Below are 27,761 nucleotides of genomic sequence, written 5' to 3'. Positions count from 1 at the left end.
GGTCCTAGGTTTGATTCCGGACAAGGGCACATGCCCGGGTTGCAGGCTCAATCCTCAGTGGGGGGTGTGCTGGAGGCAGCTGATCAATGATTCTCATCATTGATGTTTCTATCTGCCTCTCCCTTCCTCTCTTAAATCAATGAAAATATATTTTAAAAAATAAAGAAGTGAGGAGCAAAACCAAGGAATGAGGCTGAAATGTTGGGTAACTCACTATCTAAAACTTAAGAGGTCTGGTTAATTACATCAAAATGAATTTTATCCTGATACTATGGTTAGTCAATAAGTTAAAGTAGGCAAGGGACAAGACCCTATGGAGATGCTTAATGTATTGTCTGGTCACTGAACTGTCAGATATGATGCATGTAGTTAAAATACTATCCTTGTGACCATAGTATAGATGGCAGGGCATTTCTCAGAGGCGGGAGCAATGGGATGGTGAATGCACAGATGTGAGAGCTATGGAGGTAGAAATGGAAAGATGAATTTATTCTAGGCCTATTATCTGCATTAGCTACCTGCCGTTTAAAGATGTAGAAAGATGAGGAGGAATTCAACTCAATAACCATGGTTTCACTAATCAAGACTGTCAAATATATTTGCACTTCTTTATTTTAGTACTAGTTACCTTTTAATTTTGCAATTTCAGCATAATTTGTATTTGTAACATTGAGAGCCCAGCATGGAAAAAGGAAAAATATTAACTCTACTGTAACTGAAGACAACAAAGTAAAATAGATTAAAAAAAACATGTTTCCCAGTTAAGGGACACAGAGAGAATATTTATTTATCTATTATAGATCATTATATTCCCAAATCATTAATCTGGGACTTATAAAGTAAATTATTTCCTAAATATATAGTTGATAATTTAACTTTTCAAGACTCAGTTAATATTAATATCTACCACTGGATTTCCTTACATCAAGGTCTAAATGTATTTCTTTTTGCCATAATTTTATGTGGGAATATGCTTCAGAGCTTTTATGCTATTCATTTTGTAATGACTGCTTGGGAAGGATCATTTTACTTTTACCAAAGCGTATTGTCTTTTCTTAAAAATCCACTGGATTTTCAAAGTTTGATCACTTAATTTTCTTTCAAATGCCTTGAGTGCTTCACAAAGTAAAGCCATCAATTTCAGTACATACTTCTATCAGGTGAAGCATTTTATGAGTTTCTTCTCCATTTTCCCTTCATTTTCTCCCAGGTTCATTCTTTCAAAGTTGGTTTTGCATGGTACACATGCCTTGTTCTCACATTGGACGTAAATATAACATAGTCTTTCTCTTTAGGCAAAGAATCATTCAGATTTGTAAAACCCTTTAACCCTTTGAGTGCCAACCAATATCCTAGGAACTATGCTAAAATTGCCAAGGCATTTTTGCTGATTTTACAGCAGTTTAGGGAAAAAAATTATGAATCACATGTAAATGAAGTTACATATTCAAAAATTTAAGGAAACCTTTACTACATTGACATATTTAGCAATATCATCAGCACTAATAAAAGCAGACTTAGAACTGGACGCCATTTCGAAGCTTTGATAGCGCTCCCGGCACTTTTGGCGAAAGACAGGAGGAGCGCCATCGCGCTCCCTGGCACTCCAGGGGCTAAAAGCCGATGAAAAATAATTACTCTTACGATAAGGGGCACAAAAATGCAAACACGGATGTACAGGAGAAGTAACTTAAGCAAATTAAAATGTAGAGGCAAGAATGCATCAACTAATCTAAAGATCTCTGCAACACCACGGCAATTAAGGGAGGGTCCTGAACTAGCACCAGCATCAAAGAGTGCCATGGAGTTCAAGTAGAAATACTCAATTTCTTGTCAGGAGTACTCCAATTTCGCCAGAGAATTTGTGAGCAAGAATAAAACTGTTGTCCAGAGTATTCATAGCAGCCTGGATCTTAGAATCTGCTATTTCATCTTTCATGTAATTAGACACCCACAAATTAGAACACCCACAAATCTTTATATTACTCTTTATAAGGTAAACCCACAATTTCTTTTTAACATTATAGAAGGTGGCTTGATAATCTACAACTTTGTTGTTGCTAGCAACTGTCAGAGAACAAATTTGAAGAATGGAAGAATGACACAGTTTTTACAATAAAACACAAAAGGTTTAAGATAACTCTAGCTGACAATATTAGCAGTATAGTAGCATGGCAGATATACTATACAAAAGATGTATATCCAGAAACAATTATTGACAAAAATGTCCCTCTTTGCCCCAGATTTTATTAGAAATTAGGACTGGAAATGAGTTCAATCAGTAGGTAACATTTCAAAAGATCAAATAAAATTAAAAAACTGGTCAAAAATTTTCTCCCAATAAATCCAAATGGCTTACCAAAAAAATGTATTGAAGAGTTTATCATATTTATTAATCACAAAAACTCAATTTTTCTCACAATACTGATTTTCTTTCTATATTTAGGAAATAGAAACCAAAAAGGGAGATAATTTCTAATTGCCAGTTTCTCTGAAAGTTAGATTTAAAATTAGGAAAACAATTTCCCTTCAAGTTATGAACAACTAACCAGTATAAGATCAATTCTCCTACCAAATATGAAAGCTAGATTTAGAAATAGAACACACACACACTTGAAAACAATCTTCATAATAATCCCATATTAGAATAATTTGGGATTTCCTGCCCCTACTCTAATTACCACCCTCCCCAATACTTTATATGGAAGATAGAATCATAGACAGCCTCCATGGTTTTCTATCCAAAATGTGCAGTACTAAATAAAACCTGCCAAAATTACCAAAGAAAATACAAAAATATTGAAGAGAAAAAGAAAAATTAAAACAGATGCTTAGATGGTTCAGATATTACGGTTAACAGAAACAGACTTTAAAATAACTCTGATTAATATGTTTAAGAAAATAGAAGAAATGATGGAGTGTTAATCACAGAACTGAAACAATGAAGTGGAACTTCTAAAATTGAAAAGAAATAATTGAAAGAAAAATGTCAATAGATGAGTCTAACACCAAAAAAGGAAAGGATTAAATAATTGAAAAGTAACTCAACTGTCAATATCCAGACTAAAGCACAGGGCACAATAATGTATAAAATCTAGAAAAGAGAGTAGAATATGTGGGGCATAATGAAATGAATGAACATAAATGTAACTGAAGTCCTGGAAAGACAGAAGTGAGAGAAGGGTATAGTAATATTTGAGTATAATAAAAAAAATCTAAAACTGACACAAAACCTTATATCCCAGATTCAGAATGTGCTGCAAACCTCATCCAAGATAAATACAAATAAAGTGACAGCTAGCCACATCATGATATAATTGCTGAACTAAAGTACAAAAAAAAATCACAAAAGCATCCAGAGAAAAATGATTGCATATTCCCTTCAAATGAGAAATGATAAGATGATAGTTGAATTTTCAATAGGAAATAATGGGAATCAGAAGATAATGGAATGACAGCATTAAAATGAGGAAAAAAAATAACTTCCAATCTAGAATTCTATACCCAGTAAAAGTACAATTCAAAGATAGAAACAAAATATTTTTTATGCAAAAAAAAAACCTGACAGAATTCATAACAAGTACACTGCACTAAAATAATAGTAATAAAAATAAGACTATTGGGCAGAGGAAAAAATCGCATATAAAATACAAAAATGTAGAAAGAAAGAACAATTAAAAGGAAAATATCTAAATAAATATTGAGTGTATTAAGCAATAACTTCTGTGAGTTTTAAATATACTTAGAAATAAAAGCATGACAATAAGGAACAAAAATTTGACACACTAAATGGCAAAGTATACTAAGGTTCTCATATTGTATTAAAAGTGTTAAGTATTCAAACCTATGTTAAATTCTATTACATCAACATTAAATGTGGTAATACCCAGGGTACTCACTAAAATATATTGTGATATATTTATAAGCTTTGGGCTAATAATAGTGGAAAGTGGAGTAATAAAAAATATTCTTAACACATTAAAAAAATACAAGAAAACAAAAAGGAATATAAAATACCTGGACAAATAGAAAACAAATATTGAGATATAATTAATCCCAGCTGGTGTAGCTCGATGGTTGAGCATCGACCTGTGAACCAGGAAGTCACGGTTTGATTCCCAGTCAGGGCACATGCCTGGGTTGTGGGCTTGATCCCTAGTGTGGGGTATGCAGGGGGCAACGATCAATGATTCTCTCTCAACACTGATGCTTCTATCTCTCTCTCCCTCTCCATTCCTCCCTGAAATCAATAAAAATATATATTTAAAAAGAAATATAATTAAACTCAATTATATCAATAATTTCATTAAATGTAAATAGACTATATATTCCAAAGAAAAGTCAGAGAATGTTAAATGGTGTTTAAAACAAAAAACCAAATAAATCCTTGCTTACAGAATGTCCACCTTAAGTATAAGGATAGAGAAAATTTTAAATTATGAAAAAAATTACCATGCAAGTATTAACCAAACTAAAGTTGATATAGTTATACTAAAAGAAAACATTAAAGCAAAAATCAGGGCAGTATGATAAAAGGGCATATGTACCAGTAGATATAATAATAATTTTTCATATTATCCTATGGAAAAAACTGACAGACGTAAAGGAGATGTGGAAAATCCACAATCATATGGGAGGTTTTTATCACAGCTATCTCAGTAATTAACAAAAGTGGAGACATGCAAATAAATTTTAAAAGAGAACACTTAAATTACATAGTTAACAAAGTTGGTATAATTAATATACATAAAGTGTTGCGCCTGCCATCTGAAAAAAAGATTTGTTGTCAATGTTCACATATTTCTTTGTTCTCTGATTGTGGTGAATTTTACCTTGGAATTTAATTATTTATTTTTATGAAAATATTTGAAAATTGAAGACTTTTAAATCCTCATGAGTCAAAGAAAAATATCACACTGGGGATTAGAAAATATTTTACTAAATGAAAATTAATATATAGCACAGCACAACTTATTCACTGCAGCTAAATGTAAATGCTTACAGGTGCCATGTTTACAGGTAAATTTATATTCTTAAATGTATGCTTAAGCTCCTTAAGGCTTAAACTTAATAAGCTTAAAATTTATATTCGCTACAAGTTTAAAAACCTGCAAATTTAGTCTAAAGAAAATAGAAGGAAATAAAGTTAAGAACAGAAATTACTAAAACACAAAAATGTACAATAGAAAACATCAAGAAAGCCAACTGTGGCTCTCTGAAAAAGACTAATGAAACAATATATATTAATAAAACTGTTCAAGAAAAAAAGAGAAAAGGCACAAATGATTAATATCAGGAAAGTAGGTGATATTGCTATATGTTATGAACTACTCCCAGAGTTAACATTAATGTATCTCCAAACATATTGTTAAGTACAAGAAGCCAGACACAAAAAAACACATGCTGTATGATATTTATATAAAGTTTTGAAGCATGCAAAACTAACATATTGTGTTAGAAGTCAAGATAGTGCCTACCTTTAGGGTTCATTGATTGGAAAAACATTAACAGTGGGATTTCTGTTCTATTCTTGATTCAGGTGGTCTCTGTACAAGTTTTATACTGTGAAAATTCATGTTGTATATGATTTGTGCACCTTTCACTGTGCATGTTATATTGCAATAAAATATTTATCTTAAAATTGAGATAGCATTTTGAATGTAAAATTGTGATATAATATATGAAATAATCTCAGACAATTTACATTATCATCTGCAACTTACAGGACATTTAATAACCCTTCTTAAGTGTTTCACTCTAGGAATTTTTTACATCTTCAACTCAGTCTTGCATGAGAAACACTCAGAGGCTTTTCAACTGTAGTCTTGCCTGAGAAATACTGAGAGAAATTTCTAATCCACAGAAAACAAACCCTATTTAAAAAATGAAAACTAGAGATGGACAAAGAGAAGAATGATACTGTTTCCCAAAGTTGGAGAAGAATATTTATTCTGTTAGGTTGTCTCCTGGATGTCATCATTTTGCAAATTTTACAAAGCAATAAAAATAAGCAAGTCCTTCTGAAAATAAATGGAGTGGAATTGTTCATAATTATATAGAGGCACATAAGAGAAAGCAGAGGTGGGAGGTGAACTGGAGCCATAACTTCTTATCATCTCCCTCTCACTTCCTAAGGGCAGACTTCCAACCCTGATTGGGAAGAATGTTCTCTCTACTTGCAATTTGTTCCCAGAATGGGGGACAAGAACTTTTCATTACCAAGAAACCTTCAGAGAAGAAGGTAGTTGGATCATAAGAGAGCAGCCTTCACACTAGAAATCCAAAAACACAAGGTTGTTAATCCTACTACTCCTCTGGTATAGACTAAATAACATAGAAAAAATTGCTAATATCCATAAGCTTCCATTCTTTCATGAAAAATAGTCATAATGTGGTCTACTTTAAAGAGTTTTTATGAGGTTCAACACAGATAACAGTAAAGTTTGATCAGCTAAGATATTTATTGTCTTACTAGGAGCCCAGCCCGTGATTTGAAATCGCGCAGCACACCCACCCTCAAGTCACCAGTCCAGCCTTGCCTCCCTCTCCAGCACTTGAAACAGCCCTGGTCACTACTGATCAGGCCCTCCCCCAGCGCAGGCAGGTGAAGGCCCCTGCCGCCCCACCCCCAACGCTGCGTGCACAACCTCCTCCTGTCTGGTTGACCCATTATGGAGTCCTGGTTAATTAGCATATTTCTCTATTTTAGATAGATAGATAGATAGATGATAGATAGATAGATATTTGCAACAATGAGACTATATCAGGATTATCAGTTTACTAATCTCTTAGATTATGGTCAACAGATGTTTAAAGATACAACCACTTGGCCAGGGCAATACATGCATGATTGTACAAGGTCCCCAACCATTTAGAATTCTGCTTGCTGACTACTTGCTCACCTTTTACATGTGTTTCTTTCTTTCTCTCTCTCTCTTTCTCTTTCTCTCTCTCTCTCTCTCTCTCTCTCTCTCTCTCTCTGTGTTCTGTATTATTTTTAGCTTCTTGATGGTGTTTCAATTTAAGTTGTTTTTATTATTTTGGGGGGCAGTCAGAAATATTTGAATGAGACTCATATATTTTTTAAGAATAAACCCATCAGGCAAGTATCAAAAACTCCTCTTTCTGTGATGTACTATCCTAACTGCAACTTGAAATCCCATACAAGTATATGCAGTAGATGGATCATTCACATTTTCCCTCATGAAATAAGATGCTTGCAACCAATACAGCAGCCATTAAGCCAGAATATTTAATCAAACCACTTACATCTAATGCACTATTTAAATGGAATCACCTTGGATGCGAGTGCTAATAACCACAGAATAACCATCTCCCTGAAGCATAAAGGAATCCTCTTGACTTATAATTATTTTCTTCATTAGAAAAAGTACTATTTACTGAGATTTTTACTAAAGGTTATTTCTCCTGTTCCAAACCCTGTCATGGTTTTTGAGAATGGAAATTTTCACTGGCTAATCAGAAACACTTTAGTCTAACCTACTTTCAAAACCAGCACTTTTGATACAAATCCAATAGCTTTAATCCTATGTTTGATTAAATCAACATTTAAAAAGGGAGAACATCACTTATTTAGTGCTTCTCCATCTCTTCCAAAAATAGGGGTTGCTGTCTCTTTCACTGGTTAATATCCAACCATCTTATTTTTCTAGTCCTTCAAATGTTGCCATTAGATTACTTTTCCCAGTTTTCTGTTTGAGTTTCTTTATCACGCTCTTTAAATGCATTCTAGTTGCTATTTATGAGCATGGTACACTGTTCTTGAGGAATGTGTTCATATTACTTAACAAAACTTAAAATTGAAGATTAAAATTCCTCTGGGCACCCTGACATCCATTTAAGTTGCAGATGTGTATGTGTATGTGTATGTATGTATGTGTGTGTGTGTGTGTGTGTGTGTCCATTCATTTTAGTTATACATTTTTTTCTAGGCTTCTCATTGTTTTCATGTTCTCTCATTGAAGCTTTATTCCTTTCATATAAGCTTCAATTTAGTACTTAATTTAACTTTGGCATGTGTACCAAGCTGTAATTTTTTCAAAGAAAAATCTGTGCAGATGTCAATCCCAGAAAAATATGATGAGGTTTGTTAAGGCAAAAATAAATAAATAAATGAAGGTGTCTAAAGCAGCGGTTCTCAACCTGTGGGTTGCGAACAATGAAAATACATCCTGCATATCAGACATTTACATTATGATTCATAACAGTAGCAAAATTACAGTTATGAAGTAGCAACGAAAATAATTTCATGGTTGGGGGTCACAAAATGAGGAACTGTATTAAAGGGTCCCGGCATTAGGAAGGTTGAGAACCAGGAATTGAGTTCTAGAAGTACTGACTTTTAGTAGAGACCTGAGTAAGCTTCTTTTTTATTTTGTCTGAATATGCACATCTGTGAATATAGGGGAATTGTAGCTTTTATCTGCATAATGATGAAGTGGCTAATTACAGGGCTGAGAAGTTAGGGGGCTGAACACACCAATTTGAAATCCTATATAATAAAAGGCTAATATGCAAATTGGCAGAAGGATGGGTCGCTATGATGCGCACAGACCACCAAGGGGCAGACGCTCCATGCAGGAGTTTCTCCCTGGTGGTCAGTGTGCTCCCAAAGGTGAAACGCCACTCAGCCAGAAGCCAGAAGCCAGAAGCCAGGCTCATAGCTGGCAAGCGCAGTGGCCATGGCAGGAGCCAAGGAGTGAGGAGTGATGGGTCCCAGACTGTGAGAGGGCGCAGGCCAGGCTGAGGGACCACCCTCCTCAGCGCATGAAATTTCGTGCACTGGGCCTCTAGTATATATACAAATTTTTAATTGAACATTCTTAGCAGTTTTTATGCCTCCTATTTTATCTGTAACATATAGCATGCTTTGCATTAATCATTTTATTTATACATACACACACTATACGCTCTCTCCTTTTCATACATACACACACACAAACACACACAGAAACACCTTTAGATGCTGTTGTGTCAAACTTGAACATACAAGAGTGTAATTATTTGATTATAACTAATAAGTAGAATTAATAGGATAACATAAAGGATAGTTCACTAACTACATTCAAGCTGTATTTAGTGAGCAGCCACCATAAAGCATGGAACCAGAGTAAACCCAAAAGCATAGGGGTTCAGGAAGCACGAGGAGATGGGATTCTAGAGCAGGGCGACTGTCACTGAGAGCAGACCAGAGAGGACAATTCTGCTCCGTGGAAGGATGGACTTTTGATTTGAATGTAACCTCTGAGACAAAGGAATGTAGCTTTGTCTTGATTTGTCTAAACAAATGAGCAAAAGAATTTAAAATGGAAAGGTGTCTTCCAAATCATCTTATCCAACCTGCTCAGTCCATGGAGGTGTCCACTTAGCCACAGACATGCTGGAGTTTGCGCAGGCATTGAGAACTCGGCCGGTAAGAGGTACAGGGCAGCCTAGCATTTCTCGTGTCTGAATCCACGCTCTCACCATTCAGTACCCCAGCGCACCTGGGAGGGTGGGTGCTGCTTGTGGAGTGCTGGGCTGTATAAGGGCGGTGGTATATAACAGTGAGGGAAGTGTGTGAGAGAGGCAGTGCAAGTGAGATTTAGGTATTTCCTTTCATTCACGTTTTACGAAGAAATCAACAGGACAACCTCAGAAGACAATGGACATTGTAAGGGAAAGTAGAAGAAAAGGAACAGTAGGAGAAGCCACCCAGCTCTGACAGCATTTCAGTTCATGTTAAAAAGCCGTGATTGCAACAACAACAACAACAAAATATTTTGCAAAGTGCTGTTGTTTCCTTTTTTTAAAATAGTGAACCAATAAGAATACTTATGCTACAAATGAATGTAGCTAGGGAGATTGTGCTGAATTAATCTCTTGCTACTATTATCATGGGACAAAAGAAAAATCCACACAGATATGAAAATTTTACCTTTAGACTGATTTGTTGGTGTAGAAGTTGCAAAAAGGGCTTAATACTGTACTGTGATTCTCAGTTTTACTTGACTGTACAGCAATAAACAATCAAGAAAGTGAAAATGAAAACAGTCATGGGAGCATTTGGATACTAGGGACATTTCTAATGGTAAAAATTGCATCAGGTCAGCAGCAGTGGCATGAAAAGAGGAAATGTTTGCTTATTGTTGCCATATTCTTGAAATTTCAGCAACTTTTATTACTTTTACAATTTTCCAAACTGCAAAGGTCTTGGGGTGAAAAATATGAAAGTTCTACAAACATCAAATGCTCCAAGTCTTACAGGAAAACTTCCACATTGCCACATGCTCCGTGATGGCTTGCTCCAAGAAGAAAGTCTAAGAGATGATGGAATCATCGTGACTGGGTTCTGGCATCCCATGCAGCTTGATGACCTGGTGTTCAAAGCATTGGACAGAAATGGAAAAGTGGATCATAGCTGATGACATCACTTCTGTATGAGATGGTTCAAATGTGCCGCATTGCTGCTCACTGTGGTTGCTGAAGAACACTTGTTCTCTCATATAGAGGCTTTAAGAATGAACAGATGCAAACCTTGTGATTGATATTCTAGCCCACCCCAGGGATGAACCCAGAAAGACACTGGAATATGAGGTTGAATACTGTTACTATATATGGTCCACTGAGTTAATTTTAAAGATGTACACCCTGTATCAGTTAGGCCTGCAATCAAAGATCACTTCTGCCAAGTATAAATCACTGGGAAAAATTACTTCATTTCTTCTCTCCTATGAAAATGAAAATAATACCAACTATTTCCTGTGACTGGGAGAAGTAAGAGATGTGGAATACAGTGCTTCCAATCCCAAAAGATGCAGTGAAGATGTTTGCTTACTTTCCCTACATTTTTCTTTTATTTGTCAGGCATGAAGTCAAGACTTCTATGTTGCATAAACTTGTCCAATTTCCTCATTCCTCCATTCAAATCTGACCCCACCCCCAGAGAGGAGGGATAGAGCAGATGCATTCAATCTTCTTCTACACTGAAGTTGGCCTTGGCATAAAATCCTTTTCATGAAAACAGCAGTCATCTCATATGATGGAATAAGGATGCGGTAATTATTGAACAATCTAAGCCACAGAAATGATTAAGGCACTGGTGGCATTTACTTCTGCAGAAAGATTAATAGAGTTAAACAATTGTAAATTGGCCAAAAGGTAAGGAGGATAAGAAGCCATGAACAAATATTTAAAGGGCATACTGTAGCTAAGGCTAGGCAGAAATTATTTACAGAAATTAAAGGGATAAAATGAGGCATGTTGCAGAAAAAAAAAAAAAAGACATTAAGCAATAAGATGCTGACTGTTTTGAAGACCTTTTCATAAGGAAGAAAATTACTGGATTCTGAAGAAAACAAATAATTGCCCATCAAAAATTCAGGAGTTTCCTGAGAAAAAAGACCCTATTCATGGATTAGCCACTGAACCTTGTAGTTACAATGACCCTGGAGAACCTAACCAGGAAAGATAACAGAACTCTATCTAAAAATGTATTCCTAAACTCCAATTGCTAGCACTTTGCCATTTCTCATTCCACAAAAGCTCTTTGTCGTTCTGACAGGAGATTTAAAAACATCAAAACCGCAAATGTGAAAAAGTTAACTTTGTCACCAGAGTTTATTAGGTACTTATATATAATAGGCACATACATAAGAGAACATATTACTTAAAACCAAACATATCAGTGAAAATTTTCCACATACACAAAATAAGCTATGTTAAATGGCTCTTCCTATGCTGGAAGCCGATCCACCCTTGCTGCTTGACGCAGTCGCTGCAGGGATGTTTCAAGGGACCTGGCGTATATGGCATACTGTTCTTAATATGTTTGCTCCCCTTAGCGCTATGTGTTTTAAACAGGACCACCTCTTTGAGAAAGGTTGTTTCCCCAGGTGAGGATTTTTATCAGTAAAACCCCTTAACTAAGTGCCAGGCGGGTAGTTAATCACTTTAACTACAAACAATCACGCTTAAACTACATAATCTTTACTTAGAATAATCTCCTTCGGTTACTTCCTTGTAGCTTAATAGAACAATAGAGTAACCTTGGAATGGAGATAAGAATCGCCCTGACCTTTGGAATAGAATAGATAGGATTAAGATCAAATAGTATAAATACAAATGTAAGAGGACAATAAAGAGAGGAACCTGGCTAGGAGGAACCTGGCCATGATGATCACCTGAAGGCTGCCTCCGTGTCATTCCTTCTTTGCTGACTCCATCCACACCTTGGGGAACCCCTGGACCTGCTGGGGCTGGACCCCAACATTCTTACATTTATGACTATTTCTTTCTATATAATGCTTGAATTTGAATGATGTTTTTCATTTAGCAAATAAACCAAATATTTTACTTTGTGGAAATGTCACCCAGCCCCAATACAAATATGTTCAATAAAAATAATATTCTTCACAACTAAGGAGACACTAAGTATTGCCTTTTTTAATTGATTTTTTTAGAAAGAGAGGAAGGGAGAGGGAGAAAGTAAAACACCCATTGGCTGCTTCCTAATTCCTGTTTCCTGCACATCCCCCAATGGGGGCAAACCAGTGACCTCTCCATGCATGGGATGATGGGCATATCACATGATGGCAATAGTTAACATTAACATACTCAGAAATCCAGATATCTCATGAATATGAAAAGATGATCACCTGTTTAGTGGGGCAAACAATATGTTAAAAGTATTTTGAAGGAAACTTCATGCACATTATTGTACAAGTGACAAATTAATTGTGAAAAGTTGAATTCTAAATCCTGTACAAGTAGGATAAGGGCTGAGAATAAACCCTTGGATTTGACCATTTGCAGGCCATTGGAGATCTCAAGAGTGGCTTATTGTTGGGGACAAAAAATCTGATTTGAAAGGGTTCAAGGGAGGGCAAGAGATGGGAAATTGGAGATTCCTCTTTCAAGTATTTTGCCAATAAAAGACAAGTGGTTTAATAGCTAGAGAGGAGTGGATGACCAAGAGGAGATTATTTTTTCAAAATGGGATATATTATAGCATATTTGTATGTTTATTATAATAAGACAGTGGGATATAAAAGTTATATGATGCAGAATAGAAAATTATTGAACTGATTTATGTCCCTGAGTAGGAGAAAGGATTTATTTCTTAATATGAGGAGGTCTTCATCTTAAATAGGTACTCTAAGAGCTCACCCCCAAGCTCAAAAAAGAATAAAAAAGAAAGAGAAAAAAAAAAGAAAAAAAAAAAGATCTGCAGGTAGGTTTGTAAAAGCAATTGTGGCATATGTGAAAATTTAGTTCTGATCATTTCTATTTTCTCAGAGAAATGGAAGTAAGGCCATATTTGATAATGGAGATGGGAGATGGGGTATAAGAGTTTTGGAGAGAAAAAAAGGTAAAAAATAGCATCTACTAAAGTGGTGGCTCCAGGCATAATCGAGTTTTCTCTGCTTGTGAGTTAAGTTGGGAATATTTACCCCAAATCAGAAAGCTCAGGAAATGGCTGTGGGGGAACAGGTGTGCTGGAGGGCCTGCGGTTGAGAGGGTGGTGAGAGGTGGGAGGAGGGCCTGGAGGAGCAAGAAATAGCCTTTTCACTCAGCTTAATTTTCCTTCCAAAACAAGGCAGGCCAGCCACTGGAATCTTGCTGCCCGGCCCTCTGCTCCTCCCATCCTAAAAATAGGGGATACAACCCACAGAGAGGTGGGACTGTCACACTGGTGTTGAGGGACCCAGGGGCTGCTGGGCGTCCTTGTTCCTTTCCAGAATCATCCACCCCTGGAAGAGCACAGAACCTGGGGTCTGGGCTGAGGCCCTGGTGTTCTCTTACAGTTCCTAGAGGTCCTTTAGCCAATATCCCAGGAAAGAACATACATCAAAGCTAGAATGTGAATATGATGTTAGTGGACCAATAATAAAATACAAGAAGCCCAATTGTGAGAAAAGTGAATTCTCTCAACACTGCTTCCTGTTTTCTTCCTCATGTCCCTCCAGGGAAAACCACTTTATTGCTTCATTTCTGTATTTTTCCCCCTTCACATATGCACTTTTGGGCCTTTTACCACCTCACAAACCTGTATTTAAAAAGAAACAGAAATGACCATGTGAGATTTGCCTCTGTCCAAACATTTCATCGGTTTGTATGAAGCCATCATTCATCTGTTCATAGGGGGTGGTTGTCTCTCCTTGGTTTGTCTGGTCCCCTCCCTTGTGGGCTTGTGCTTGGGATCAAATCCGTCTGGCCTGTTAAGATTCTGAACATTTGACTTAGACCACAAGTCAATCTTTCTGGTGATTCAAATAAAAATATAATTTTAAATAAATAAATAAATAAATAAATAAATAAATAAATAAATAAAAATATACCCAGGGTCCACTTGATGTTTTTTATTATAGATTTAAAGTATATTCAATTCATATATACTAGTATGTGTGTTTTCTCTTAGCCAAAATCAACTGTGTAGGTGAAGGCACAAAGTAGTTTGGCAGTTGAATTAACCAATTCGTTTTACTATGTAAGGTAACAAGAAAATAAAAGCCAGGTAAATCAAATAATGTATGACTAGATTTGTAAGGCTGTCCCAGAGTTAAATGTTAATCTGTGTGCAGTTTCTACAAAGTATGTTACACAGTTTACAAGCAACTTAGATTTGACTACATTATGTTTTCTGATTTCAGTATTAAGAACAAGATCTAGAACTTATTAGAAAAGAACTTTGAACCAATGTGTTAAATCAAAAGCAGCATATAACACAGAGTATCTAGATTTCTAACAGTCTGTAATTTTTGTGATTAATGTATAACCTTGATGGTTTACTTGTACAATACGGCCAATAATGAATGTAACCAATAAGGCATCTTATTAGAAATGAGAAACGTCTAAAATACATAGTCATGAAAAATTAATGAAAGACTTAACATGAAATTCATTACATGCTAATGAAAGCACTCTAAATTAATCCTTTGCAGATTTTTGGGTCAATGTTGCAATTCATTAAGGAGGTAATATCAACATGTCTCACATCCAAACACTTGTTGGGGGAAAAAGCCTATGACAGAAAAGGCTTGGTAAAATTCAGCACTTTTTTGTCTCTTCTCCCAAAGTCCACAAAAATGTCTCTACTTTTGAGACAGACCTTCTTACACCCTCAATTTAAAAGAACATAATAATACACTATTATGTGAGTCTAATCAACAGCATATGTTGAACACCTACTTGCCTTGTGGTAAAAGGTATTCCATTAATTATGAGTTCACAATGTCATGACGAATTGAGAGTGTAAAGTAGTGGGGAAAACAAGATTTAAGGACAGACAGATTGTTTTTTTTTAACTCTGGTTGTGTCACTTGCTAGGTCTAAGTCTTCTGGAAAAACGTAAACTTTTTGAGCTTCAGTTTCCTTTGCTATGAAATAGTGATGAATCTCAACTAATCGAGATGATAAAAAATATGGTAATTGAGAAGTGACTTTTGTTAAGAGCTGGTACTCTGGAGTCAGCCTGGCAACCTGAGTTTTAATCCCAGCCCCCCACTCTCTGAGTTTTTATGGAACTGAACAATTTATTCAATGGGGGGGGGGGGGGCGCAGTGTTCAGATTCCTCATTTATAAAATGGATGGATGGAGAATATTCGTGTATCATCGATTAATTTAATGTATCCATGAATGGTAGTATAGTGTATCTACTACATAAGTTTGTTGTGAGGATAAAAGAATATTCAATGGAACAGAGGCTGATACACAGTGTCATATAGATTAGTTGTTAAACATGTTAGTAAGTACTGAGTCAATTATAGCCATTGCAATGTGCCCACTGATCTCAGCTGTCACTCTTTATCACTTTTGCAATTTCTACATGTAAATCCTTGGAAATACAGGATTTTTCCTTTAACTCAACAAATGCTGTGGAATGTTAATTATATGCCAAGCACTGGTGGGACACTGACTTTTAAGTGGCTATCCTCCATCTTTACACTATATGGATCCCTATTAAACTTGATATCTAGAACTATAAAAGCATAGGGCGAAACACATATTACACACACTCTCACACACACACACACACACACACACATTTCAGACAATATAGCTTTATGAAAAGAATCTTTTCCCTGAATGACAAAGTAGTCATTAGCCTAAGATGTTTTTGTTAAGTGTCTAGATTTCTACTAACACTCCCTACTACTGGCCTCTCACTCCCAGTAAACAGTAGATTGTGACATATTTATGTAATCTGAGTGTCTTAAAATGAACATTGAAATCATTATAAATAAAAGTTCTAAATTAGCTGTTTTCTAGTTATGCCAACAAGTGTGACTGACTTTAAATTGCATCAATCCCCCTAAAATGGTATCTTATGTGTTTGTGTACCATTATATTTTTGTTTGGGTTATTTTTTGTTTTTGTTTTTTTAGTTCTTAAGTGCTAAAACAATAATATGTAAAACATCATATACAATTGGTATTATCAAAACACACAGTCATTTAAGGCTAAAGTTCCTCACTATTTTGGGAGAAATTAATATAAAGCATACTTAGAAAGAAACCTAGATTTCCATAACTAAATGAACAAATCAGATTAAAAAATATTTCATCTACATTTTCCTGTGTTTCTGCCAATATTTTTAAGTTAAGTAAATAAAATTTAGAATACATCATTTTACATTGAAGAGAGGGAGGTTCATGTGTATTTGAAAAAAAAAAATTCTTATAGTAGCATTATTTAACCCTTAGAGTGCCAACCAATATCCTAGGAACTATGCTAAAATTGCCAAGGCATTTTTGCTGATTTTACAGCAGTTTAGGAAAAAAATTATGAATCGCAAGTAAATGAAGTTACATATTCAAAAACTTAAGAAAACCTTTACTACATTTGTTTACATCTTTGACATATATTGTTTGCTGATTGTATTATAAAATACTAGTAGAAAAAAAAAATTGCCGATAGTGCTCCCAGCACTTTTGGAGAAAGACAGGAGGAGCGCGATCATGCTCCCCGGCACTCTAGGGGTTAAAATAATTAACAGAAAAACAATTTGGGGGCCAAACACAAAACTATACTAATAATTCTACTCATCCTATATAATAAAGAGCTAGTATGTTAATTAGACCAGACAGAGGAACGACCTTCCGGAACAACCTTCCAAACAACCTTTGGGAATGACCAGTGGGCGGGGCTGTGGGGCCGAGGGGCCACGGAGGCAGTGAGGCTGCAAGGGCCAAGCCCCTTACATGAATTTTGTGCATTGGGCCTCTAGTTTGAAATACAAAGTGAAACCTGTGACTGGTACTGGTAACCAGGAGGGTGGCTCTGGAGGAGTTTGTTCTTCTAACATCTTATATTAAGAAACGCCAAAGGATATCTTCACCAGCTAACAATACTATTTTCTCAATATATGTAAACTCAATTCAATCTCTGACTCTAATACACCCCAAAGCAAGCCATCTTACTTAACCTAACAATGTACCTGATCTACTATGCTATCTTAAAGATTCATTTTACTTATCGCACCACTTCTGAAGTTATTGCACCACTGTGGCATTAACCATTTCAGAAGCCTATAGAAGATGTGGAATGCGGAAATCATAAAAAGTCAACCTCAAAAAATATACATAGGCAAGCAAGGACAGCATCTCTAGAAATCTTTAACATTATTTTATTTACCGGTATTCTCATAAAGTCTCTCACTTAGAAATCCTAAACTAAATACCCTTGTTTTTTAAAAAAAAAAATGGACATTTCAATTTAGAAAAACTATAATTTTGTCTTACCTTAATACTACTAACAAATAATACAACTCTATCAAAAAGTTAGCAACAGGTATTATCAAAGGGTATATAAGAAGACGCCCACAAATTGCCCTTATTTAAAAAGCTAGACACTTCCAAAAGAAAAGAAGCGTGATCCTTTGGGGAAAAATATAATCTTGTTTTATTTTTACCTAAACAGCCAAAATACCCATGTGGTCTTGGTATTTTCACATGGTAATAGCTCTGCAGCAGTAGCACAAAGAAAGGTGTTTTTTTGAAGACTCTCTGCTGTTGATTATTCTCTGAGAGGTGGACAAGTATTGCCTTATACAGTACCTTATAGGAAGGAAGACCACTTTTTTTAGGATAGCTGATGGGTTTCATTAGCACACTGAAGCAAAGCAGTTTTGTGTTTATTGGTGTGATGCACTTGTGCTTTTTATAGTACAGAAAAACTTGAAAACAAATGACACATGATACATGGTTCCTATACAGTAGCCCAAACAAGTAGATTGCAAGAAGCAACTGCATTAGCCGTACTGAAGATTTTGAAAGGTTATTATTTTATAGGTAATGAAGGTTCTTGTTTAGTTTAAAAACTCACAGTAAAAATGTAACAGTTTAGGATAACATCTTCATTATCCATCATTGAATGCAGTTTCTATTTTAGTTTCATTTTTTATTAAGATTCAAATAATAAAACCATTGTTTGTTGCCTTGTGCCTTCTTTTTTAGCTAATTTAGCATATATATAGCTAAATATATATTATTATGAATTAAGTCTTAAAATGAGATTGGTCGTATTCTTGCATTTTTTAGAATAACTTCTAACTATATAATCACTTCCTAATTCTTTAAAAATGGGATAAATTACATATGTATATATTTAGGGAAAGTAAAAAGATATAAAAGTTTTAAAAGTATATTTCTAAAATGGCCCATATAGAGCAGTGTGGTTCAAGGACTTGATTGTTAGCTTTGCACCTGTTGACCTTTCTTAATTCACTTCAATTCAAGGTCAATGATGAGTGTCTAGAACATGGCAGACACTCTATCAATATTTGAGAGTCTATAAAGTGCAGGTAACATAGACTTGCTCCTAACTACAACCTATGAAAATATGTGCTGGGTTAAAGAGCATTAGTGAGGTATAAAATGCCACAGGAGTATTATTTTTACTTATCTTCAATGAGCAAATACTTCTCAGAGGAGATGGCATTTTCTCCAAGCTTTAAGAAATCTGGATAATTTCAATAGGTGAAGATGGAAGACAGAAGATTCTATGCACAAAATAAAGCACAAACAGAAGCACAGGGATTTGCAATCATGTGGCTAATTGGGGGAATCTGAATGGTGCTTGGACCAAATAGGCAGGGGAAGGATAGAGGGAGATGAATCTGGAAAAGTGGGATAGAGTCATGGTGCCCACACAACCACAAAATGACACCTTGCAAATTCCTGTCCTTCATAAAATACAAAATGGTACAACTGGTACACAACTGGTACAAAAATCACTCTTTTATAGGGGTTGGAAGTGATTAGAGTGGGGGATAGGATCACCCAAAAGGGCATAAGTGAATATGTCATACTGTTCACATTGATTTAATTACTACTTAAAGAAGCATTAAAAATAAGAAAAGAAAAACTCTATACTTAAGAAATGTATATTACCCTTCCCAAACCCACAAAATAAGAACTTATTCTTTATTCCATTAGTCAAACTGTCAAATGTATTTGTATTTGCGTGTCAAAATGTAAACTTCAGTCAAAATATAAAATGCAGCCCAAATGGACTATGATATAAGATGGAAGCGTACTTAGTTTCCACACCTCCTTTGCTTCTCCTAACAGGCTAGGATTTTTGCCACATCATGGTCTTCACACATATACACACATTACTCTTGAAATCTTTGTATCCATCTCAAAGATCAGCCCTCAACCTGTAGCTCTCAGTGTGACCTATCCTAACTTAATCAGAACTATTGGTTTCTTCATTTCCAGTTGCAATAACTTTCTACCCCATATTTGTAAGCTCCATGATGGAAGGAATTTCATCTGTTCTATTCACTATTTTACACATTCATACCTGAAACAGACCTGACATATTATAAAGATTCAATAACTATTTGTCAAATTAATGATTTTCAAATATGAAGATATACAGTGTTGTCACACCTAAAAATTGTATCTTTAAATTTACAAAACAGATTTTTTAAATTTCCTTGGGCGAATGAGTATTGGGGGGGAAAGGTAAATTTGAATAAAAATATTTCCAAGAGTGTTTAATAAAACATTGAAATAATTATGTATAGTTATATATAATATGAATTCATATAAGTATATTAATATATAATTTACATACTATAAACTTTTAATATTTATTTTGCTTAAATTAAAAATAAGAAAATAATTTATTTCCAATACTCGAGATATAACTATATTTTTCTTCACTAATGGATATATTTGTTTATATATAAGAAATATAAAGGCTGAAACCGGTTTGGCTCAGTGGATAGAGCGTCGACCTGCGGACTGAAAGGTCCCAGGTTCGATTCCGGTCAAGGGCATGTACCTGGGTTGCGGGCATATCCCCAGTAGATGTGCAGGAGGCAGCTGATCGATGTTTCTCTCTCATCGATGTTTCTAACTCTCTATCTCTCTCCCTTCCTCTCTGTAAAAAATCAATAAAATATATTTTAAAAAAAAAAGAAAGAAAGAAATATAAAGAAGATAAAAAAAGAGGTTCTGACAAAACTTCCTTCTACCTATCTTCTTTTCCATGCTCCCATAAAAAATAAGATAGCAAAAGTGACCTCAAGTATATTTTTCCTACAGATCATTGAGGCATGTATATCACTTTTAACTCATGAATACCAAGAGAGCAGACATGGCTGAAATGGTGAAACAGACTGCTGCGGAGCTCAGATGTCTTTCCATATCTGAGAAAAAAAGTATAATCCCATCTTAAAACTCTAAAGTGCAAAAGAAACCCTCCATCACCCAATAACACAAAACATTTACTGTATCTACTTATAAAATAACCTACTGGTTGTGTATTTAAAGAAACACACAGTAAGTTTTAATCAGTTTATATTAAAATAATCTTATCTAGAAGGGAATATGTTTACTTCAAGTAGATGGCAAATTTGTAGCTCTACCTGCTGAGAACTGTGTTCTAAAAGATAATCTGATGAAATAAGGGGAGAAGCAAACACTTTAAGCCACGATAATGTGACCCTCCATGCATCAAAAATATTTAAAATAGTCAAGTGGGTCTTCCAATACAAAGTTTTTTAGATAAAGCTCTAAGCTAAAGTGGAAAATTAAAATCCATTTTTCTTAATAGCTTCTACACTGTTCTAAAAATATTGTCCCCAAAAACTTCATCTAAAAGTATTATATTTATTAATTTTTTATTTTTAAAAGTCTTATATTTATATAATTATTACATTCACATAATTTTATCTCCCTTAAAACGGCCGCTGTTATATTTCTCAAATTTTTTTAAGCTTGATTCTAAGAACAAGTAACCTCCAATTTCTTATTGTAACAATAAGGTATTGTCCTTGAAAAATATTTAGCTCAGCCTTTAAAAAAAAGGAGCATTAAAACTTTTGGTCATAAATCTGTAAATGTGTGGAACACTCACCTAGATTCACATGTATAGTATATGCTTCTCTCTCCTGTCTTTGGAACAACAGGACATTTAAAACAAATACAGCTGGGAACTGAGAATACAATGTGCTGGGCAAACATATACTCCTATTAACGTAAATATATCCTTTGATGTTTCCTGACAAGCCCATAGTTATGAAAAGCAAGCAATCCCCATTTCTCCCACAGAACACCGCACATGCTCTCAAAGCAACCGCCCTTAGCAACTGGATGTGGAGACAGGCAGCGATGAACAAAAGCCGCTGGGCTCTGGCTCCTCAGTGAGTTGCTATCTCAGACCCTGACATTTCAAAGGTAGCAACAGAAGGTCATGCTGGGCACTAGTTCCTTCTATCTTTTTTAAGGCATAGTATGGCAGCTACAGTAGTCATCTGTGATGTAGTAACTGCTTGGTTTGCCTCACGTAATTCGCAAGTCCTTGAATTAAAATTGATACATATGGGGGATGTGTACTTCGCCAATCCGCTAATTAAGACTCATTCTCCCTTAGTCTGCGCCCCTCTCGAAGATGTGACTCAGGGGCTTGGGAGTGCGCAATGCCGCAGGTCAGGCAGCCTTCCCTAAATCTCCACTGAACTAGCCCGTAGTTCACACACATACACCCTTCACACACTTCTCCTACACCAGCCCCTGCGGAGGGCACTGTGGGGCTCACCACATTTCATGCCGGTCTAGAAGCCAAGGAGGTTTCCAGACATCCTGGGGAACCGACTGAGGTCAGACACACACAGAATTCCTGACACCTCCAATCAGAATGGAAGCAGCCAGCGCGACCCCGAGGGGTTGCAGAGATCTTTGCCCGGGGTTCGGGAGTCAGACTCCATCCCCGGGGGGGAACCAAGCCCCTCCGAGTAGAGAGATTTTCTCCGGAACCCAGCTCGAAGGAGACTCAAGAGACAGCGGGCCAACTTGCCGGCTCCTGGCGGGGCTGAGTTTTCAGGGGCTACAGGTTGCCTGGGAGCACGTTCCCAGCTCCCGTGGTCAGAAGGCGCTCAGAGCGCTGGTCAGGGAGACGCGGGGAGGTGGGGGAGACTGGGAGGCTAATGGAGGAAAGGGGAAGCCCCGAGAGGTCCATGCAGGCGGGGAGATGGGGAGATCCGAGGGTGCACCACCCAACAGTGACCCACACAGACCTTGGCGCCGCAACCTGCGCTTCTTGAGACCGAAGATGCGTACTTTGGAAAAAATATCCACCAGGTTGCCATTGCAGAGCCCGCGGTTCTTGCTGGGGCTACTCCGCCTCCTGCTGGCAGACGGCCGGTCCCAGTGCTGCTCCCGAGCCTGCCGCTTCTGGCGGATCAAGCCGCTGGCGATGGCCGCAGCCATGGTGGCTCGGGGATGGGTCCGGCTGAGGTGGAGGACAGAGGGAAAGGGAGCTGGGGGCACGGGAGAGGGGAGAGGCGGCGCGGACCCTGGCTCGCCCTCGGGGGGGGCGGCTGGGGGAAGCCGGAGGGGTTGGGGAGCGGCGTAGGGGCGCTCAGTCCCGACTGGGACCCATGGTCCTCTCCACCGGGTCGCGGGGCCAGGTGCGCAGATGCGCCCTGGGCGCGGCGGGGCGAGCCCTAGGAGCCCGAGGTCCGTCCGCAGGTTTCTGGCCGCGTTGGAGCTGGGAGTGGGTTTGGGGTTGCGGCCGCCGCGGTCACCACACAACGCTGGAGCCCTCTCGGGGACCGCCACCGCCACTCGCGCTGCCTTTTTGCCCTGCCCACCTTCTCGGCAGGCGGTGGGACTCGCCGCCTTCTTCCAGGGCACTGGATGGAGGCAGGTCCCGGCTGGGACCCGGCGGGTCCGTCTGATCAGTGCGCGTTGAGTGGGACTCAGCTTCTGGCTGGAGCTGCCCCGCGTCCGGTGCCGCCGCCGGCGCAGCCGCCGCCGCCCGTGCTGGGGTTCTGCTGGTGATTGTCAAGTGCTTTGAAAATCAGCATCTGGAGAAAGCAATCTTCTCCTTGGAGATCGCTCATCAAAGCGCTTCACTGCCATCCACTACCCCCACCTGACGTCCCCCTCCTCTCTTCAGGAAGAAAAAAAAAGTGTGCATATAGAATACTATGTTTAAAAATATTATTAACGATAAAGACAGCTCAAATGGACTACAAGAGATGTGGGGCTAAGAGGCTGAGCCAAAGCAGATGGAACTGACGGAATACCGCCGCGCTTTTTCTTAGATCAAACTCATGGGTTTCCGAGGCGTCTGTGGCCTAGCTGGGGCTGCGGGATCTCCCGGTTCACAGAAACTCTGAGCTTCGGTTGAAGGGTGAGGTGGTTTCCGCCCTCCCCAGTAATCCCTCTGGCACCAAAGCCACCCCACCCAGGGAAGGAGGAGGAGGAAGCGGAGAGGCTGGGAGGGAGGAGAGTGTGTCCTGAGGAGGGAGGCGCCTCCAGTCTTCACCTAGTCCGCCCAAACTTGCTGCACTCTCCCTTCTGCTGCCAGGAAGGGTAGGCTTGTCATTTTGAAAAGGCAACACGGAGCAAAAAGGAGGGAGGAGGGGAAGGTGAGAAGATGTGGCAAAGTGACTTGGGAAGACCCTTTTCCAAATTTGCTCTCTGGCACTTAGAGGAAGAGACACAGCCCCCTGCGGTTGCTACAAAACAGCAGCTGGCGAGGATAACGGCCTAAGGAAAATTGAAGAAGTCACAGAAATATTAAGGGTGGGGGAGCATGTCACAGTATCCCAATGACAACAAAAAGCCACCAGACTGAAGGGCAGTCCAAACTGAGCTCCCCACTTTGTGTCCCTGGGTAAAGAAACTCTGTCAGCGGGCAGAGCCATGAGGACTGTGTCTGAAATTCATGCACAACCGTGCTGCTTCCCCTCCAGTCCCTGTCTGTGTCCCCGACAGTGTTCGGTCTTGGATAACTGAAAATTGGAAGGCCCTCGAGGAAGGGATCAAGTGGAAGGCACCCTAGGAAAGGAGGTTTGAGGGGAAAAAAGAAAAAAGAAAACACTTCACGCCTGGATGATACAGATCCATGGTTTCTAGGATACACTCTGAGTGACAGACCTAGTGTAGCTGTTGCTAGTGTGGCTTCTTACCTTTTCCTCTTGCCTCTCAGCTGCTTTGCTTACCATTACAGGGAGACAGAGAAAAGAAATGCCAAACTAGACTTCTCACAGTCCAGAATGAAGAATGGAGGAAAGAAGACTCATTTGGTAATGAGAGACTTGTAGCAATCAATTCTCTGGTAACTGCTTTAGAGCTGGAGTGAAGAGGCACCATCTAAAAGCAACCCAGGGAGCAGTTGTGAACCAACACACACTTTCTCTTTGTTTCAGGAATAAGCAGCAAAGTACTACAAGGACTTGCAACCAGGCCAATGAAAGAAATTCAGCCAACAGCTGATTACAGAGAGGCTAGACACCTTCTGCTCTACAGAAGTTTCCCACATTCTCTCCATGCAAGCAATTACTGCTGAGCTGGTATTTGTTCTATTCACTCCATTGTTGCTAACAAGTCTCCTTTGGGGAAGATAATTTAATGTAAAGGGAGTACATGTAGATTTGGGTCCAAAGCAGTCAGGACAGTGTATATCATATTTAACATTAAAGAACATACTCTGTTAGCTTATTTTCCCTATCTTGTTATGTTATATCTACAAAATAACCACAATATTAAAAGGAATAGGGCTCTGGCCTGTGTGGCTAAGTGGATAGAGGATAGGCATAAGCACCAAAAGGGGCATAGGATCAATTTCCCATCAAGGGCAATACCTGGGTTTCAGGTTCCACCTCTGGTCCTGGTCAGGGTGCCTGTGGAAGGCAATCCATGGATGTCTCTCTTTTCTCTCTCTCTCTCTCTCTCTCTCTCTCTCTCTCTCTCTCTCTCTCTCTCTCTCCCTCTCTCTCCCTCCCCCTCCCCCCTTCCATACTCCAAAAATCAATGAAAAAAATATCCTCAGTGTGGATTAACCAAAAAGAAGAAGAAAGAAAGAAAGAAAGAAAGAAAGAAAGAAAGAGTAATTTTGCCAGTAATTTATAATCCCTAATCACCATGAGATAGTAAAAATGAGGGAAAGGGAAGTATTAGCTATTTTGCTCTATCTCTATCACTTTATTTTCTGTTTTACATATCTTTGTTCTTACATTTTTACTAAGTATGTATTAAAGTTGTGTGGCCATGCCCCTGCTTAAAAAGGAAAGCCATCTGCAGAGATGGATACATCTAATAAAAGGCTACCAAAGTATGTCTTTTTAAAAATCCACTAAAATAAGTCCAAACTGAACATGAAGAGTAGCTACTCCTGCCTTCCATTATTGAAGACAGGCCATTTGGACATTTAGGATGTTATGGCTTGGAATACTCAAATGACTTTACAATTAAAGCAAACATATTTACCTAAAGCCACTGGTGGGTTTTTCTAATAAGCAAAATGTTAAGCATATTGGCCTATTAAATATAGTACAACTCCCTCAATCAACATATCCCAGTCTGCTTTGCAAGGTTTTTCTTTTTTCTCTTTATATGTGGCTATTATATTAATTGAACAGAGTTAGATTAAGCTTCGTACTATTATTGCTGTTTTAATTATTTTATTTCCAGGCATTTTCTTACATTGCAGTCTTTTCCCCAATCGGGATTTGGGCTCCTTTACTGTCCCAGCAACCTACAGACAAGGCTCTGATTCAGCACCACGGACAGGGATCCCGCCCCAGCCACAGCTCTCAAAGCAGAAGCAAGCTCCCCCCCAGAGTAGGAGCTTTGTCCTCAGTCTCTGATATTGTCCTCCCTAAAGAGCGCTTTCTGCCATTTTTCTTCCCCACCTCCCCCACCCCCCCGAGATGGAAAGAAAATTAATCCCCACAGTTTACCTGACATTAATAACACACACCTTGGAGCACAAAGCCTTTCAGCTTTTTGATAACGGAGAAATACTCTCTCTTTCCTGATGCATTCCGACCACCTGGTGCAGCGCCTAAAACAGCGGACTCCTCAGTGTCAGGGCTTCTATTCAGACGGTGAATTTCACAAGCTTAGAGCAGTCGTTTCTATTTTATGTGATTTCCTGTTGTTAAAGGAGTTTGGAGTGGGGGCAGCATGGGATAATCAAGGTCTTTTTTTTTTTTTTTTTTTTTTTTTTAGCTTAATCTCTGCGTTTCCCTTTTACCTTCCCACAACACTGTTGAGTTGTTTACAGATAGAGGTAATAGAAAGAAAACGCAAGAGAGCCATCTGCTGTCTTAAGCTGTGATAAAAGCCTGTGCAAAACTAGAGTGAAAAGCCGTTCAGGTTGGATGAACACAAATCCACCCTGAACACAAATTCCTCACTCGTGAGAAGCTCCTTGCGGTTGTTAATTGCACTGCTGACTTGATAAAAACAACAACAAAAATGAAGTACTACCCAGGGAGAGTGGCTGCTGACCAGCCCGTTAGGAGTCTGAACTCGGATTTCGGACAGCCTTGGTTCATGTCTTGACTCTGCTACCTCCTGGCTGTATGATGAAGCAACTATAGCAAGTTGCTTTATTCTCTCTCAGCGTCAATGCCTTCATTCTAAAATTAAGATCCTAATAGAATCTCCTTTCCAACTTTTGTGAGATCAAATTTAGTAAATGAATGTAGAGATCCCAGTTCAGTGTTTGGCACAACCCAAGTGCTCCAAAATGACAGCTATTATTTTTATTATCTTCCAGATCACTCATTTCTATCTTGTAATTTTTTTCCAATTTTCAATATCAAAATATATGTATTCTCATGTATATTTTCTCACCTCCTAAATGGGTACATGGTAAGACTTTAAACAATCAGAAACATAAAAATTATTTTACATTTTGGCTAAAGAGTCCAAGTGCAAACCTTAGTTTATCATTCACTAAATTTGTGAACTCCATTCTGTAAGTCTACTGCCCTATTCATTGAATACTGATAATAAAAACAGTTTCCTTCCTTACAGAGATTAATATGAGAAAACAGGTCCAAACTGTAATGTACCACAAGAGCATGAGTTTGCTGGAAGCTGATTATTTGACTGAGTCTCTGTGCTTTCAGGTCTCCTGAAGATGTCATGCTCCCTATGGCCCCTCTACTTTGCATATGTTGTTCCCTATGCCTGGACATTTTTATTGCTTCTTATCCATATCCCTCTTGGTAATATAAAACTTGATAAAAACTGGAGTAAGGTAAACATAACCTTAACTGTGTGTCTTTGAGCAATTCATTTAAGCCTAGGTCTCAATTTCCTCTCCTGTAAAACTGCCATAATAATTTAAGGCTATTATGAGGATTAAATAAGAACACATATGTAAAACACTTAAAGCGGTGCCCGCCACAAAGTGCTAATTCAGTAGATAATAGCTACTGGTAATCACTTAACTCTGCATTGATCTCAACCCCAAGTCCTTCACTGACATCTCTGTGAAGATGTCT

The 27,761-nt window shown here is 37.9% G+C and overlaps 1 protein-coding gene across 3 annotated transcripts in view; it reads right to left on the bottom strand.

Annotated features, from left to right (window-relative positions):
- FGF14 (fibroblast growth factor 14) overlaps positions 1-27,761 on the bottom strand; it is a 569,134-nt gene that overhangs the window by 155,339 nt on the left and 386,034 nt on the right. Inside the window, exon 1 of one of the 3 annotated variants that reach the window (XM_081082493.1) lies at positions 22,530-23,270. The exons of the other annotated variants lie outside the window; for them this stretch is intronic. Within the exon in view, the coding sequence (XP_080938619.1) occupies positions 22,530-22,722 (193 nt within the window). The 5' untranslated portion in view covers positions 22,723-23,270. Of the gene's footprint in view, positions 1-22,529; positions 23,271-27,761 lie in introns of those variants that run through there. 3 annotated transcript variants of the gene reach the window in all.

This window comes from Myotis nattereri, assembly GCF_964212035.1.
Source record: "Myotis nattereri genome assembly, chromosome: 2".
NCBI classification, from domain to species: domain Eukaryota; kingdom Metazoa; phylum Chordata; class Mammalia; order Chiroptera; family Vespertilionidae; genus Myotis; species Myotis nattereri.
This window is presented reverse-complemented; position numbering and strand designations above follow the sequence as displayed.